This window comes from Lutjanus erythropterus, chromosome 19 (assembly GCF_056507025.1).
Source record: "Lutjanus erythropterus isolate fLutEry1 chromosome 19, fLutEry1.hap2, whole genome shotgun sequence".
Lineage (NCBI taxonomy): Eukaryota > Metazoa > Chordata > Actinopteri > Lutjaniformes > Lutjanidae > Lutjanus > Lutjanus erythropterus.
The window spans coordinates 315,001-330,000 of NC_139335.1; the positions used below are offsets into that span (position 1 = coordinate 315,001).

General features: G+C 40.4%; 2 protein-coding genes across 5 annotated transcripts in view; one reads left to right on the forward strand and one right to left on the reverse strand.

The window, feature by feature from the left end:
• Positions 1-441: 441 nt before the first annotated feature.
• LOC146308910 (interferon a3-like) lies at positions 442-4,724 on the reverse strand. The gene is made up of 5 exons (XM_084744248.1): positions 4,310-4,724; positions 2,749-2,817; positions 2,225-2,383; positions 667-741; positions 442-582 (listed from the first exon to the last, which is right to left on the reverse strand). Exons 1-5 carry the CDS (start codon positions 4,505-4,507, stop codon positions 442-444), a joined length of 642 nt encoding a protein of 213 aa, XP_084600374.1. The 5' UTR covers positions 4,508-4,724.
• A 1,587-nt stretch (positions 4,725-6,311) lies between these two features.
• The window catches only part of rdm1 (RAD52 motif containing 1), an 18,037-nt gene continuing 9,348 nt past the window's right edge, over positions 6,312-15,000 (forward strand). For 3 of the 4 annotated variants that reach the window (XR_014772454.1, XR_014772455.1, XM_084744471.1), the window contains exons 1-6: positions 6,312-6,397; positions 7,913-8,016; positions 10,841-11,020; positions 12,364-12,492; positions 12,586-12,757; positions 13,399-13,497. Coding sequence is in view for 2 of the 4 variants with exons in the window: in XM_084744471.1 (XP_084600597.1) it covers positions 7,918-8,016; positions 10,841-11,020; positions 12,364-12,492; positions 12,586-12,757; positions 13,399-13,497 (679 nt within the window). In the remaining 2 variants the exon portion in view is untranslated. Of the gene's footprint in view, positions 6,398-7,906; positions 8,017-10,840; positions 11,021-12,363; positions 12,493-12,585; positions 12,758-13,398; positions 13,498-15,000 lie in introns of those variants that run through there. The other variant, XM_084744472.1, reaches the window with a different exon arrangement.

Consider the following 15,000-nt stretch of genomic DNA (forward strand, 5'->3'; position numbering starts at 1 on the left):
TGTAGAGACGCACAGTTAGCAGATCTGCACCGCTGATGTCAGAGTTACAAAGAAAAGGTCGTGATGTAATAATCTCTCAGGCCAAACAGCAAGAAGCTGCTGTTTTTTTTTAAATCTGCAACAAACAAATAAATGAAAACGTGCTTTAATACAAAGACTGAACTTTCATAGACATTCAGCCAACTTATGTTTAACTAAAACACAAAGTACAGAAAAAGTGCATGAAATATCTTTATTGTCAGTTATTACAAATGTTTTCAAGTAGAATCAGACTCAGAGTCTTTAAATACAAAACTTCAATAAATAAATAAATAAATACAGAAAAATACATTTTGTTCATAAACACAAACATGATAAATAAATAAATCAATAAATAAATAAATAAATAGAATTACAGTAGAGTCTCATAGTGAGACAGAGGAAATGTTTCCGACAGACGTGTCAGTGTCGGCGTTGTCTTGGCGTAGAGCGCCTCCTGCTGGTCGACACTGGAGCTCTGATGGAGGAAACCAGGAAGTCCAACCGATCCAGGTGGAGTTTAGTTACCGTCCTGATCTGCTCCCAGGATGCAGTGCTACCACCCTGTACACACAGTACACACAGTCAGTACACACAGTACACACAGTCAGTACACACAGTGCTACAGGTAGCAGTACTTGTACTCACAGTGCGGTCCAGAGTACTCTTCAGTCTCCTGTAGTAATTCCTCAGCTTGCTGTCTGCTGGTCTGTTACTCGACACCTGAAGACAAAACACAGGGCAAACTGTTACGATCTTAAGATATGAAAGAACATGAAGTGGAACCTGAAGTGGAACCTGAAGTGAACCCAGCTAACATGGAATGTTCCCATTAGAATGTTCTTTACAGGCCTCTATTTGTTAACCATCCCACAATATTGTGAGAACGTTGGAAAAACCTGAAAAGAAACAGGAACACTGCAGAGACATGTCTGTCTCCCTATCTGTCTGTCTGTCTCTCTGTCTGTCTGTTTGTCTCTCTGTCTCTCTGTCTCCCTATCTGTCTGTCTGTCTCTCTGTCCATCTGTCTGTCCGTCTGTCTGTCTACCTGTCTCTCTGAAGTGTCTCCTTATATGTCTGTCTGTCTCTGTGAACTGTCTCTCTATCTGTCTGTCTGCCTGTCTGTCTGTCTGTCTCTCTGTCTGCCTGTCTGTCTCTCTGTCCGTCTGTCTGTCTGCCTGTCTGTTTGTCTGTCTGTTTGTCTGTCTGTCTCTCTGACTGTCTGTCCATCTGACTGTCTGTCTGACCTGTCTGTCTGTCTGTCCGTCTGACCCGTCTGTCTGTGTGTCTGTCTGTCTGTCTGTCTGTCTGTCTGTCTGTCTCTCTGTCTGCCTGTCTGTCTCTCTGTCCGTCTGTCTGTCTGCCTGTCTGTTTGTCTGTCTGTCTCTCTGACTGTCTGTCCATCTGACTGTCTGTCTGACCTGTCTGTCTGTCCGTCTGACCCGTCTCTCTGTCTGTCTGTCTGTCTCTCTATCTGTCTGTCTGTCTCTCTATCTGTCTGTCTGCCTGTCTGTCTGCCTGTCTGTCTCTCTGTCTGTCTGTCTGTCTGTCTGCCTGTCTGTCTGTCTGTTTGTCTGTCTGTCTCTCTGACTGTCTGTCTGTCTGTCCATCTGACTGTCTGTCTGATCTGTCTGTCTGTCTGTCCGTCTGACCCGTCTGTCTGTCTGTCTGTCCATCTGACCTGTCTGTCTGTCTGTCTGACCTGTCTGTCTGTCTGTCTGTCTGTCTGTCCGTCTGTCGTCTGTCTGTCTGTCTGTCTGTCTGTCCGTCTGTCTGTCCGTCCGTTCGTCTGTCTGTCTGACCTGTCTATCTGTCTGTCTGTCTGTCTGTCTGTCCGTCTGTCGTCTGTCTGTCTCTCTGTCTGCCTGTCTGTCTCTCTGTCTGTCTGTCTGTCTGTCTGCCTGTCTGTCTGTCTGTTTGTCTGTCTGTCTCTCTGACTGTCTGTCTGTCTGTCCATCTGACTGTCTGTCTGATCTGTCTGTCTGTCTGTCCGTCTGACCCGTCTGTCTGTCTGTCTGTCTGTCCGTCTGACCTGTCTGTCTGTCTGTCCGTCTGACCTGTCTGTCTGTCTGTCTGACCTGTCTGTCTGTCTGTCTGTCTGTCTGTCTGTCTGTCCGTCTGTCGTCTGTCTGTCTGTCTGTCTGTCTGTCTGTCCGTCTGTCTGTCCGTCCGTTCGTCTGTCTGTCTGACCTGTCTATCTACTCACACAGGTGTTGTTGAGACCGTCTATCTGTCTGTCGATGCTCATCAGGAAGTGTTCTGTCTTGTCGGTGTCCCAGGTAACAGGTACGGAGAAGTTGTCATGGTGATAGAGACCAAGAATCAGTTCCAGACTGTCTCTGATGAAAACCAACTGGGACTCCACCTGGAGAGAGAGAGAGGGAGAGAGAGAGAGACAGGTGTTGTAGCTTTCTGATTGGCTGACAGAGCTGATGTCATCAAACAGATATTTGTGTGCACACATACAACGTAACATTTATAACTTAAAAAAAAAAAAACTTAGCTCACAAACAATAGTTTTTTTTACTCTTTCAGTAAGCTGCAAACAACGTAACTTAAACAAAAACCTTTTGACCGAGCTTTCAGACAACGTACCTTAAATTTTCTTTTTTAGCTCTTTATAGCATCACATTAAAAGAGCTGAATTAAAAATGCTGAAGAGTTGAAGATTGATTATAATGAGTCAAGGATTGATTGATTGATTGATTGATTGATTGATTGACTGATTACCTCATCATTTTGTATGCGTCTGTAGAGATGGTTTGGAAAGGAAACTGAGCTCTCAGTCAGTTCACCACCCTGAAACACAAGACACAAAACAGACAGAACTTTATTTCACCACATCACAAACCACTGGGAACTCAACTGGTCCCATTCATTTACACTGGAAACTGAACTGGTCCCTCTGGTTTACACTGGAAACTGAACTGGTCCCTCTGGTTTACACTGGAAACTGAACTGGTCCCTCTGGTTTACACTGGAAACTGAACTGGTCCTTCTGGTTTCCTGATCATTTGTCGTCACAGAGGAGACAGATGTTTGATGCTGTTTCTTAAAGCTCCACCAGATGTCACTAATGAGTCAACAGAACATTTAAAGGGATACTTCACACCTTTTTTTTTTTTTTTACAGTGTTTCTCCCATAACAGTTTGTTGATGTCTGTAATCACACAGACTTTTATTCTGAAACTTTCTTCCTGCTGCTCATCTGGCTCTGTTCTTCCTGTGAGCTTGATTCTACATACATCTTATATACTGTATATATTCTATATTTTTATTACACACAGTAACACGTAAACGTGTGTAATCTAGTTTGTATTGAGGAAATATTATGCTTTAATATATGTCAACTTATATCATCAGTAACCTCCCAAATAATCATTTGGACCCTCAAAGACCTCATAGACACTCTTAGCACATATTCAAGGACCTGTGGAACCCCTTTAAGAACCCCTGAACCTTTTAAAGAAAAATTAAAATACCCTCAAGGACAACTAGAGTCTCTTCAAGGAGTCCTGGAAGCTCCTGTAAGAGTTCTGGATTCTCTTCAAGACAAAGACTCCTCTCCTGGACTCTATAAGTCTCTTCAAGGACTCCTGGGACCCTTTCAAGAACACTTGAACCTCTTTAAGAATACCTAAAACCCTCTCAAGGACTCCTTGAGTCTCTTCATCCCCTCAAGGACTCTGACAGAGTCTGAGGGAGTCTGCAGGAATCCCTTCAAGGATCCCTGCAGACTCCCCTGGGACCTTAGGAGTCTCTTCACTAACTCCTGAACCTGTGTTAGAACACCTAAAATGAGGAGTCCTTGAGGCTCTTCAAGGACTCCTGGAGTCTCTTCAAGGAGTTCTTGGTGCTCCACCTTGAGTCCTGGTGCCTCTTCAAGACCCCAGGAATCCTCTCCAGGACTCTAGGAGCCCTTTCAAGAACCCTAACCCCCTTTGTAAGAACAACCAAGGCACTCTCAAGGACTCCTGGAGTTTCTTCAAGGGCCCCCAGAATCTCCCTCTGAAGTGTAGGAAGAAACTGTGAAACTCCATTCAAGAATCTGCTATTTAAACACGTTGATACAGTCGACCTGCTGTGTGACATCAGCTGCCTTTTTCTTTACAAACTACAAACCAAACTCCATTTAATTCTGTGACAGTTTTTGAATGTGAATCAGCTGATGAGGAAAAATGAGCCCTGGAACTTCTGGAGTCTCTTCAAGGACACCTGGAAGCTCCTCCAGGACTCCTGGAGTCTCTTCAAGGACCCCTGGAAGCTCCTAGTGTCATATTGTCGTACTCACCATGAGGCGGATGAGCGTCAGAGAGTCGTTGCTCAGGTGACCGTAGTGTTTTAGCCAATCACAGCAGAGGGCAGGAGTCATGAAGACGCCGCAGAGGACGAAGAGCAGGCTGGTACAGCTGAACATGATGACGATGATGATGAAGATGAAGACAATGATGGAGACGACCGTAGACTGAGATCTGTGTGAGTCCAACATGCTGCTGATCTTTTATTCCAGGTGAGAGTGAAAGACAGAATTTCCCAAACAACAAACTGTTTTCAGTCTCCCTTTCCAAACACACACACACACACACACACACACACACACACACACACACACACACACACACACACACACACACACACAGACTGTATACTGAAAGTTTTTGGTGGTAAAAAGTAAAAGTATGTCAGAATTGTACTAGTAAGTAAGTTACCAGTGTAAAAATACTTTTCTGATCAGCCTGTTCTTTATTAGATTTTTAAAAAAAATAATAATATAAATATAAAAACAGCAGAATAAACCTTTAACATGAAGTTCACTGTCTGAAATCATTATTTATAAAATAAACCATAAAATCATTATTTAAAGAGGAATTATTGACATAAATCAATAAATGTTTCATAAGTTCATCAATAATTTGACATTATATTATATTATATTATATTATATTATATTATATTATATTATATTATATTATATTATTTGTGTTATAAATAAAGTTTTTGTGTGTGTGTCCATTGTGGGAAGTTTATTGTGTGTGGTGAAGTCCCTTCACTTTCATTTTCCGAACCAGCTGCCTCTGATGAAACACAGCACAGGAAGTCACACACACTCCCCTACAAAATAAAAGAAAAGCTTCACTTAAATAGCAGAGATCAGAAGTTTTACTGAACAGAGATAAAACTGAGTCTGTGTCGCACCAGCAAAGATTAATTTAATCTGAGATCAGTTCTGCTCAGAGTTTAGCAGGTTTAAAATAAGTAAATCCAGATTTAAAGTTAAGCAGAGCTCAGTTGCACATTAAATTAATAAATAAACTTTATTGATGCCACTCCGAGGAAATTCACAGTTCGAAAAGTACAGTCAGAAAAAGGGGTGAGTGACAATAGAATACTTTTAAAGTAAAGATAAAATAGAAAAAAAAAATAGAATTTCTAAAATAATGAAGAAATATGAAATATAAAGTACTAAAATTGTCAAAGTGATTTTTACTGATATTAAACAGAATTTAATCACCACGCACGTTTGTTCAGTTGAATTAGAGTAAATAAACACATTAATAAATCAATAGAAAATGAATGTGTGTTTTCTCTGGACATCATCTATGAATACATTGACCTGGATGACCGAGAATCTTCACAGACGTCACAGATTCAATGTTTGGTGCAACAGAATTAAAGTTAACTTCCACAGTAAAAAACTAAACTCTATCGTTTTATGATTACTGTGCTTTTATTTTGAAGGCAGCCTTTCATCAGTTTCCTGTCTCTATGACAGCTGGCGCTGGCCTCGTTTTCTCTTTCTGTTGCCTCGTTTTCTCTTTCTGGTCGTCAAGGAAACGGCCAGTGATGATGCCACACTGTGATGTCACGCCGACTGATGTCATTGACGAGGTAAAAATAATATCAATGATTATTACCAATACTTTTGATTGATATCAAAAAAGAGGAATTCAATGTAAATATATCTGCTATAACTCTGTACTTCCTTTTTATTCCACATCTTTCCCCTCATTTATTCAGTCATTATATTATATTTTTATATTTTTGTTAGTATTTTACATCATTTCCATGTTAGAACATGTGAAGAGTTCTATAAATAGCTTGTTAAAATTAAATGTGGTTAAAATAATGTATAATTTTAAAGACAAACCAAACAATGAAAAGCAAATAAAACTCTTTTAAAATACATAAAAACTGTATTAAGTACTTTATTAAATTCATAAACTGACCCAGAACAAACACAATGAATGAGTTTCTGTGAGGACACCGTGATTGGCCTAAGGGACATGTCGTCACTCTGATCTCCATCCTCATTGGTCACCATAGTTGGGCCCGCCTCTCCGCGGAAGCGCGGTAAAAACTCTGGAGCAAGAAAGTGTCGGTGAGTAAAACTCAACTTTACCGAGTTTTTCATATAAACATCTGTCAGTTAACAGTCAGTTAACAGTCAGGTAACAGTCAGTTAACGGTCAGTTAACGGCCAGAGAAGCGGGATTCATCTGTATCTTTGGTTTAAACCGATTACAACATCAAACGTCTGAAGTGTGGAGAGATCTCCCTGCCAAACTCCATTCAAAAATCTGCCATTTTAAAGCTGCTTCGCCGATACTTTCTACAGTAGTTTAACATGATATGTGTAATGTCAGGTCCACCTCTCCTTACAAATACAAACCAAACTCCATACGATTAAAAGACATTTTTAGTTTTGTTCGTCTGAATCTTTTTAGGACAAAATCCAACTGTAGCTGAGGGACTGCTCAGCTTTCTGACAGACGTTACTGTGGTAACGGCTTTCTGACTTTAGGTCACTTCTATGCCGAAACATTCTGTGGTTCCTCTTAAAGCAGCAGAATGTTCCACATGATGTTCTGTAATCAGTGTATCTCAGCTGAGCAGGGAAAACGCTTAAATTAAGAGATTTTTCAGGCAGGATCTGAACTACTCAGATTTTTAACTGAAATCAAAGTAGTAATATTGCAGTCTGAAAATACTCTGTTACAGATTAAAGTACTCAGGGAAAGATACAAAAGTATTAGTATAAAAATATACTTGAAGTACCAAGAGTAATGCAGAATGGACCATTTCAGAAAAATATATAATTATAATGCATTATTATTTATTTTAGTGTTACTAAGGGATCAATATTTTTTTATTTATCCATAATAATACACCATAATTGATTTGTTGAGTCTATCTTTTATTAGTAATCTGAATCTTCAAAGTAACTGTATCAGATAAATGTGATGAAGTAAAAAGTGACCTGTTGTGGAAAGTGTAAAAGTACAAAGTAGTATTAAAATGAAGATAAATAAAGTAAATGATGTACTTTGACTCTTTAATGGAGGTTTTATGTGTGGAGTTGGACGACCGGAGCAGGAGAGGCGTTCAATGCAGCTGGAAGCAGCATATAAAATATATATATATATTTTTTTCATTGCTACTTTTCTTCCTTACTGTTGGTTACAGTGATGTCAGTGAATCTGAACTAATGAGGTCACACAACAACACAAACACACTGACAGATGAAGCAGCAGAACAACGACTCCTGTGTTCTCTGAGCTAAAATGATCAGTGGAGTTTGGTTGGTTTGTAGAGAGTGATATTTGTCTTTTGTAACGGTGGTTTCCTGTCAGAAAAGTCTGTCTGACAGAAAGATAAAGAGGTGAAAATATTGTAAATATAACATTTCTTAAACGTGTAATCTGCTTCTACTTTTCTTTTGTTAATGAGCGTAGCAGCTTTGTAAATTTGTTTTTATGTCGTACTTTTGTTCTTTCATTCCTTTCTGTTATGTTTTGTGTTTAATGTGAAGCACTTTGTAATTTTGTTTTGATGAGTGTCATTGAAACAAAGATATTGTTCTTTTATGATTAACGGTGTTCTGTCTGTTGTGCAGGTGTGATGGAGGTGGACATTCTGGAGTTCCAGGTTCCTGTGGAGAACAATAAGACTGTGTTTGTGTGGAACATCCAACCGTCTCACACTGAGGCTCAGATCTATGTGAGTCCACCTGGGGTCAGGTGTGGTGGTCGAACCGTACCTGTTTTTCATTGGCTGTTGTTGAAAGAACAAAGTAAAGTCATGTATGACCCATTATTCCACACACACTACAATCTAACATCCATGATCATCTTCTGACACTGTTCAGTTCAGAGGGTGAATCAAAGACTCACAGATCATCAGTTTACTGTCAGAGAGGAGTGAAGAAACCAGAAAATATTCACATTTAAGAAGCTGAAATCAGAGAATATCCACAAACATGTATCAAACATATATCCAGTGTCTCAGTAAGAAAGAAGGAAATGTTGTACTGTGGTTTTAACATCAAGTTTAAACTTTCTTTATTGGTTCATGTTTTTTGTTTATTTGTTTTTGTAGATTTTTTTGATGACACCCCACTAAGTTATTTCAGATGGTCAGGCACCTTAAACAGAACTTTTTAACTTTATTTTTTAATGAATTGAGATTTTTTCTTGTTGATTGTGTTGTGCTTTAAATAAATAAGAAGATTAATCTGCACCATTATACCTGTTTATAGTCGCTTACATAATGTAGTAAGATAATTCAGTCAACATCACCAAACCTTATTCAAAAATCAGTAGTTTTCTGCTAGGGCTGGGCGCTATGACAACATTTTCATATCACGTTTTTTTTTTAAAATCATATCGGTTTCACGGTATTTGACGGTATTTTTTTTTTCATGCAGCAGTTCTCTTACCCACATTTTCTTCTACTGAGAACAGAATTACTGCAGTTGATCGTCTTTGAACAGACCATTTTACTGTCAGAAGGACTGGATCAGGTGTTTTTCATGTCCAGACAGGTGAAAGCATGACCCCTTCAAAGTATGGTTACCATCACATGGACGACTATACGATTAAATGTCCCCGCCCACACTAGTCGGCACCAGAAATACTAGTCGTTTAAAATATTTAAAAATGAAATATGTGTCAATATTTCATTCATGCATGATGCCAGGTATCTGTTGCCGCACGGCACTGGTCAGGGCTGCGTCTCTGTCAGACAGCAGCTCCTCTCACCCAGCGCGTATGAACCGATCACCATGGCAACACCGGATGTTTACATCAGCGAAGTCAGACAGATGAATGTAGACTGTGACAGAATAAGTTGATATATATTCACTCGACTGGAGAAACATGACCACATTAAGCACAGACACAGACATAAACCTGCAGGCGGAGATGCTGCTACTACTAGCTGCTAACGTTAGCCACACTGTGTGTCAGGCTAGCTGCTAACGTTAGCCACACTGTGTGTCAGGCTAGCTGCTAACGTTAGCCACACTGTGTGTCAGGCTAGCTGCTAACGTTAGCTCTGGGTCCTTTACCTGCAGACACTGTGACCCTCTTCAGTCTGAAAAGGTGAAGCTTAAGTGTGTAAGGTTTGTGTTGCACAGTAGCGCACATTTCAGCGGCATTTCAAGTACGATTTGTTGATTGTAGACTGATTAACATCTTCAAATGGCTCTTAATACACACAGTATTTTTTTCGGACAGTGTTTAACATTATAAATTAATAAATTCTGCCTTGTGTTTTCTTAGTGACTATTCTAAATTTTGCGTCCAATCAACAGAGAAATTAGTCGCCAGGAACATCCCTAGAGCACACGCTCAAGCCAGCACGCCTGTGGTGTTGGTGTGCAGCAGTGAAATGGGTCCCCACTGAAACACTTTCCCGCCGCGCACGTTCCGGACGTTGTTTGGGCTATTCACCGGTATGGCGGTATATGAAAAATTCATATCATAACGAAAATAAAGACCAGTATTCGGAACGAACCGGTATAATGCCCAGCCCTATTTTCTGCGTGAATAAAACCACTTCTTCAAATGGCACCTCGTGATTTAAATCAAACAGGGACATTTTTACATATTATGTGGGACTGTCCACCAGTTAAAAGCTAAAAGTAACCCTGTCTGCTCATCATCACTGTGTAACAGACGGTAACTCTGTCTGTTCATCATCACTGTGTAACAGACGGTAACAGTCTGCTCATCATCACTGTGTAACAGACGGTAACTCTGTCTGTTCATCATCACTGTGTAACAGACGGTAACAGTCTGCTCATCATCACTCTGTAACAGACGGTAACACTCTGTTCATCATCACTGTGTAACAGACGGTAACACTCTGTTCATCATCACTCTGTAACAGACAGTAACACTCTGTTCATCATCACTGTGTAACAGACGGTAACAGTCTGTTCATCATCACTGTGTAACAGACGGTAACAGTCTGTTCATCATCACTGTGTAACAGACGGTAACAGTCTGTTCATCATCACTCTGTAACAGACGGTAACAGTCTGTTCATCATCACTCTGTAACAGACGGTAACAGTCTGTTCATCATCACTCTGTAACAGACGGTAACACGCATGGAGATGAAATCATGTGAATGTTTAATAGAACGTGTGAGTTCTGTGTGGAGAACGTGTGATCACTGGAGCTGAAACTCTGTGTTGCAGGATTATAATGTGATTAACTGTAACTTGATGAATTTATTAAGAGAAGAGGAAAAAGTACTTTTGTGTATTATTGTGTATTAATTTGTTTCATATTTTTTCAGTGTATCGTTCCTCTCTTGTTGTACTGAATAATATGTGATAGAAAGAGTTTATTTGTTCATGTACATCTACAAACCTCATGGAAAATATTATTTAAAACACCTCAGTGTGTTTTAGTTGAAGTTTTTCAGTTCAGAAATCTGTATTTCATCAATATGATTTGCCAAAGAGTATTTTTAAGAGGCTCTTTCTGTCAGACAGTAACTAATGTGTTGGTGTGTGTTTGTGTGTTCTCCTTCAGAACAGGTTGTTCTGCGTGTTCTCGTCCTTCGGTCCTCTCTACCTGCTGAAGGTGTGTCCTAACGCTCCACTCAACCCTCCTGGGTTCTACGCTCTCATCAAGTTCTACTCAGCTGCTCAGGCCTCGAAGGCTCAACGTCAGACTGACGGACGCTCGCTGTTCCACGACTCTCCACTCAAGGTCGTCACCTGACACGCTGCTCCTCTTCTTCTTCTGTAGTTTATTACACACTGTGATCACAGAGCAGTCGCCGTCTTCTTCTATTCTTCTTCTGCTTTTTTATATATATATGATTGTTTTAATTTCTCATTATACACAATAAACAGTTTACACAATAACAAAACAAAACAGAATGTTAAAAAAACAAACAAATCAAAAGTCAAAAACAAAACAGAGGACAAAAGACTCACACTGACACACAAAAATAAAAATAATAAAAATAAAATTTTACACCCAGTTTCTCTAATAATCAATAATTCCACATTTAAAATAGTTCTCTGATTTATTCCCTTCATATTTATTGACCTCATCTCTCAATTAATTCTGTACTTTATTTTATATTAAAGACAAAGTTTCATTTACTGCATCGTACTGTAATTAATATCATTTCTCTTTGAATCTTGATCTTCTTCTTCTTCTACTGATTCAATCTGTTTACTGTTATGGGAACTTTAAATAATGAATCAATTAGTTTCGTTTTGATTTCTATTGATCAACCGAACAACTGATTAATTGATTAATCAGTGCAGCTGTATTGGACGTGTTTTACTCAAACAAATGTTTGATTTGTTATCGATTTACCTGTGTGTGTGTGTGTGTGTGTGTGTCTGTGTGTGTGTGTGTGTGTGTGTGTGTGTGTGTGTGTGTGTGTGTGTTTGGGTGTGTGTGTGTTTGTTTGTGTGTGTGTGTGTGTGTGTGTGAGTGTGTGTGTTTGTTTGTTTGGGTGTGTGTGTGTGTTTGTTTGTGTGTGTGTGTGTGTGTGTGTGTGTGTGTGTGTGTGTGTGTGTGTGTGTGTGTGTGTGTGTTTGTTTGTGTGTGTGTGAGTGTGTGCGTTTGTTTGTTTGGGTGTGTGTGTGTGTGTGTGTGTGTGTGAGTGTGTGTGTTTGTTTGTTTGGGTGTGTGTGTGTGTGTTTGTGTGTGTTTGTTTGTGTGTGTGTGTGTGTGTGAGTGTGTTTGTTTGTTTGTGTGTGTGTGTGTGTGTGTGTGTTTGTTTGGGTGTGTGTGAGTGTGTTTGTTTGTTTGTGTGTGTGTGAGTGTGTGTGTTTGTTTGTTTGGTTGTGTGTGAGTGTGTTTGTTTGTTTGTGTGTGAGTGTGTGTGTTTGTTTGTTTGTGTGTGAGTGTGTGTGTTTGTTTGTTTGGGTGTGTGTGTGTGTGTTTGTGTGTGTGTGTTTGTGTGTGATTGTTTGTGTGTGTGTGAGTGTGTGTGTTTGTTTGTTTGGGTGTGTGTAAGTGTGTTTGTTTGTTTGTGTGTGCATGTGTGTGTGAATATACGTCTGTGTCTGTGTGTCTGCGTCTGTGTCCAGGTGCGGCTGAGTTCCAAACAGACTCCTCACTTCCTGTCTGACAGCAGCAGACCTCTGAGCCACGCCCGCTGCCTTGAACTGGCCAATCATTGCCTGGGATTCAACGGCTGGACCTCTGACATCATCACAGTGAGAAACACACACGTCATCAGTTCACAGCTTCATACACAGGTGAGTCAGTGTGACACCAGGTGAATTCCTGTCTGTGTCTGTACTCCTCAGCTGAAGGAGCTCACCAACGAAGAAGAAAAAGAGGAGGAGGAGGAGGAGGAGGAAGAGGGTGGAGGAAGATGGAGGAGGCTGAGGTTTGGCTGTCTGCTGCAGCTCTCCTTCCCTCATCACAGACAGACGACCAGAGCAGCAGCTGTGGTGGAGGACAGATTCACCTGCACAGGTGAGGACGGACTCACCGGCACAACTTCCTGCTGGATGAGACAAAGAGCTCCTCGTCTCTCTGCAGTTTACAGTTGCTGCTCTGTCTATCCTTAATAGAAATTAGAAATAATACATTCTCTGTGTGTGTGTGTGTGTGTGTGTGTGTGTGTGTGTGTGTGTGTGTGTGTGTGTCTGTGTGTGTCTGTCTGTGTGTGTCTGTGTGTGTGTGTGTGTGTCTGTGTGTGTGTGTGTGTGTGTGTGTGTGTGTGTGTCTGTGTGTGTCTGTGTGTGTGTCTGTGTGTGTGTCTGTCTGTGTGTGTCTGTGTGTGTGTGTGTGTGTGTGTGTGTGTGTCTGTGTGTGTGTGTGTGTGTCTGTGTGTCTGTGTGTGTCTGTCTGTGTGTGTCTGTGTGTCTGTGTGTGTCTGTCTGTGTGTGTCTGTGTGTGTGTGTGTGTGTGTGTGTGTGTGTGTGTCTGTGTGTGTGTCTGTGTGTGTGTGTCTGTGTGTGTGTGTGTGTGTGTCTGTCTGTGTGTGTGTGTGTGTGTGTGTGTGTGTGTGTCTGTGTGTGTCTGTGTGTGTGTCTGTGTGTGTGTGTCTGTGTGTGTCTGTCTGTGTGTGTCTGTGTGTGTGTGTGTGTGTGTGTGTGTGTGTGTGTGTGTAGGTCCAGATGTTCTGCTACAGAAACGTTTGAAACTACAGAAGTTGGTGAAAGAGAAAGCTCTGGTCCAGGCCTTTACCACAGTACTGCTCATCCTACTGGGTAACGATACTACACATATTACACACACTACTACTGACACCACTGACACCACTGACACCAGTGACACTAGTGACACCACTGACACCACTGACACCACTGACACCACTGACACCAGTGACACTAGTGACACCACTGACCCCACATCACTATATCAGGAGCCAATAGCAAGAATAAAAATAAAAGTCAGTCTTCTGAAGTGGTTGAAGTTATAAAGTTAACTGACAGAGCTGCTGTCTGTCCTTTAATCTTTATTGAACCTCAAGCCGTGAATCAAAATGAGGAAACAGAGTGAATAAACATGAGAGACACAGAATGTCTTGATATATTTAAAACAAGCAGGCATCAACCTGCCAAACCTGATGACCTTCTGTGGTTAACCTCTCTGGTTAACCTCTCTGGTTAACCTCTCTGGTTAACCTCTCTGGTTACCTTCTGTGGTTACCTCTCTGGTTAACCTCTCTGGTTACCTCTCTGGTTAACCTCTCTGGTTACCTCTCTGGTTACCTCTCTGGTTACCTCTCTGGTTAACCTCTCTGGTTACCTCTCTGGTTAACCTCTCTGGTTACCTCTCTGGTTAACCTCTCTGGTTAACCTCTCTGGTTATGAGTTAAATGTAGAAAAAACACAGATCTTATCTATTAATTATTCCTCATCTACAGAAATTCAACAAAGACATAGTTTCAAGTGGGACAAAAAATACATTCAGTATTATTATAATTTTAGCATAAAAATTACAAAAAAACCTACCTGAATTATATGAAACAAATTACAAACCTCTCAATCAATAAATCTTTAAGGATTTGGAAAGATTGGAAGTTCTGATGTCAGATTTTAGTTCAAGAATAGAAAATATTAAGATGCACGTGTTGCCAAGAATATTGCATCTATTTCAGTCTTTGCCAGCACCGATTCCTCCTTCACAGTTTAAAGAGTGGGACAAGAAAATCAAGATTTATTTGGAAGGGATGCAAAGAAGAATTCAAACACAGAGGGTGAGGCTCTGCACTGCCAGACCTTAAAGAATATTATTACTCTGCACAGCTCTGGACAGTGACAGATTAAATATAGACAACTGACATGTACAGAGTACGATTACTATAGAAATATGTTCAGAGAAAAAGAAGGAAAGCTGGATTCAATCACCAAACTCACCTTGGAGATCTGGTTCATGTAGTGAGGAAGTATAGACGGGAAAATCAGATAAAGGTTTTGAATTGGAGGGTTTATGACATTAATTTCAAGCCAGGGACCCTGAAATCCAAAGCTTTCCTAAATTAAAGAGAGAATGTGATTTTTACATGTATTTACAAGTCGGACACTAACAAAGAAGAAAAGTCAGACCTCCCGGGTGAATCAAAGCCTCTCTGTGTAACGTCTACAAGAACAAAACTGGAAGAATAATATCTGAGTTATAACAAACGGCTGGCAGCAAATAGAAACACTTCAAATTTGTACATGAGAGATAAGTGGTGAAAAACTACAGGAAGGAATAACTGAAGACTG

Excerpts from the sequence above, each read along its gene's own strand:
- LOC146308910 (XM_084744248.1), bottom strand. The coding sequence starts at position 4,507 with ATGTTGGACTCACACAGATCTCAGTCTACGGTCGTCTCCATCATTGTC. Across the intron at positions 2,818-4,309 it reads TGACGCTCATCCGCCTCATG|GGTGGTGAACTGACTGAGAG; the intron begins GTGAGTACGACA and ends CTTGTGTTTCAG. Across the intron at positions 742-2,224 it reads ACGGTCTCAACAACACCTGT|GTGTCGAGTAACAGACCAGC; the intron begins GTGAGTAGATAG and ends TTTTGTCTTCAG.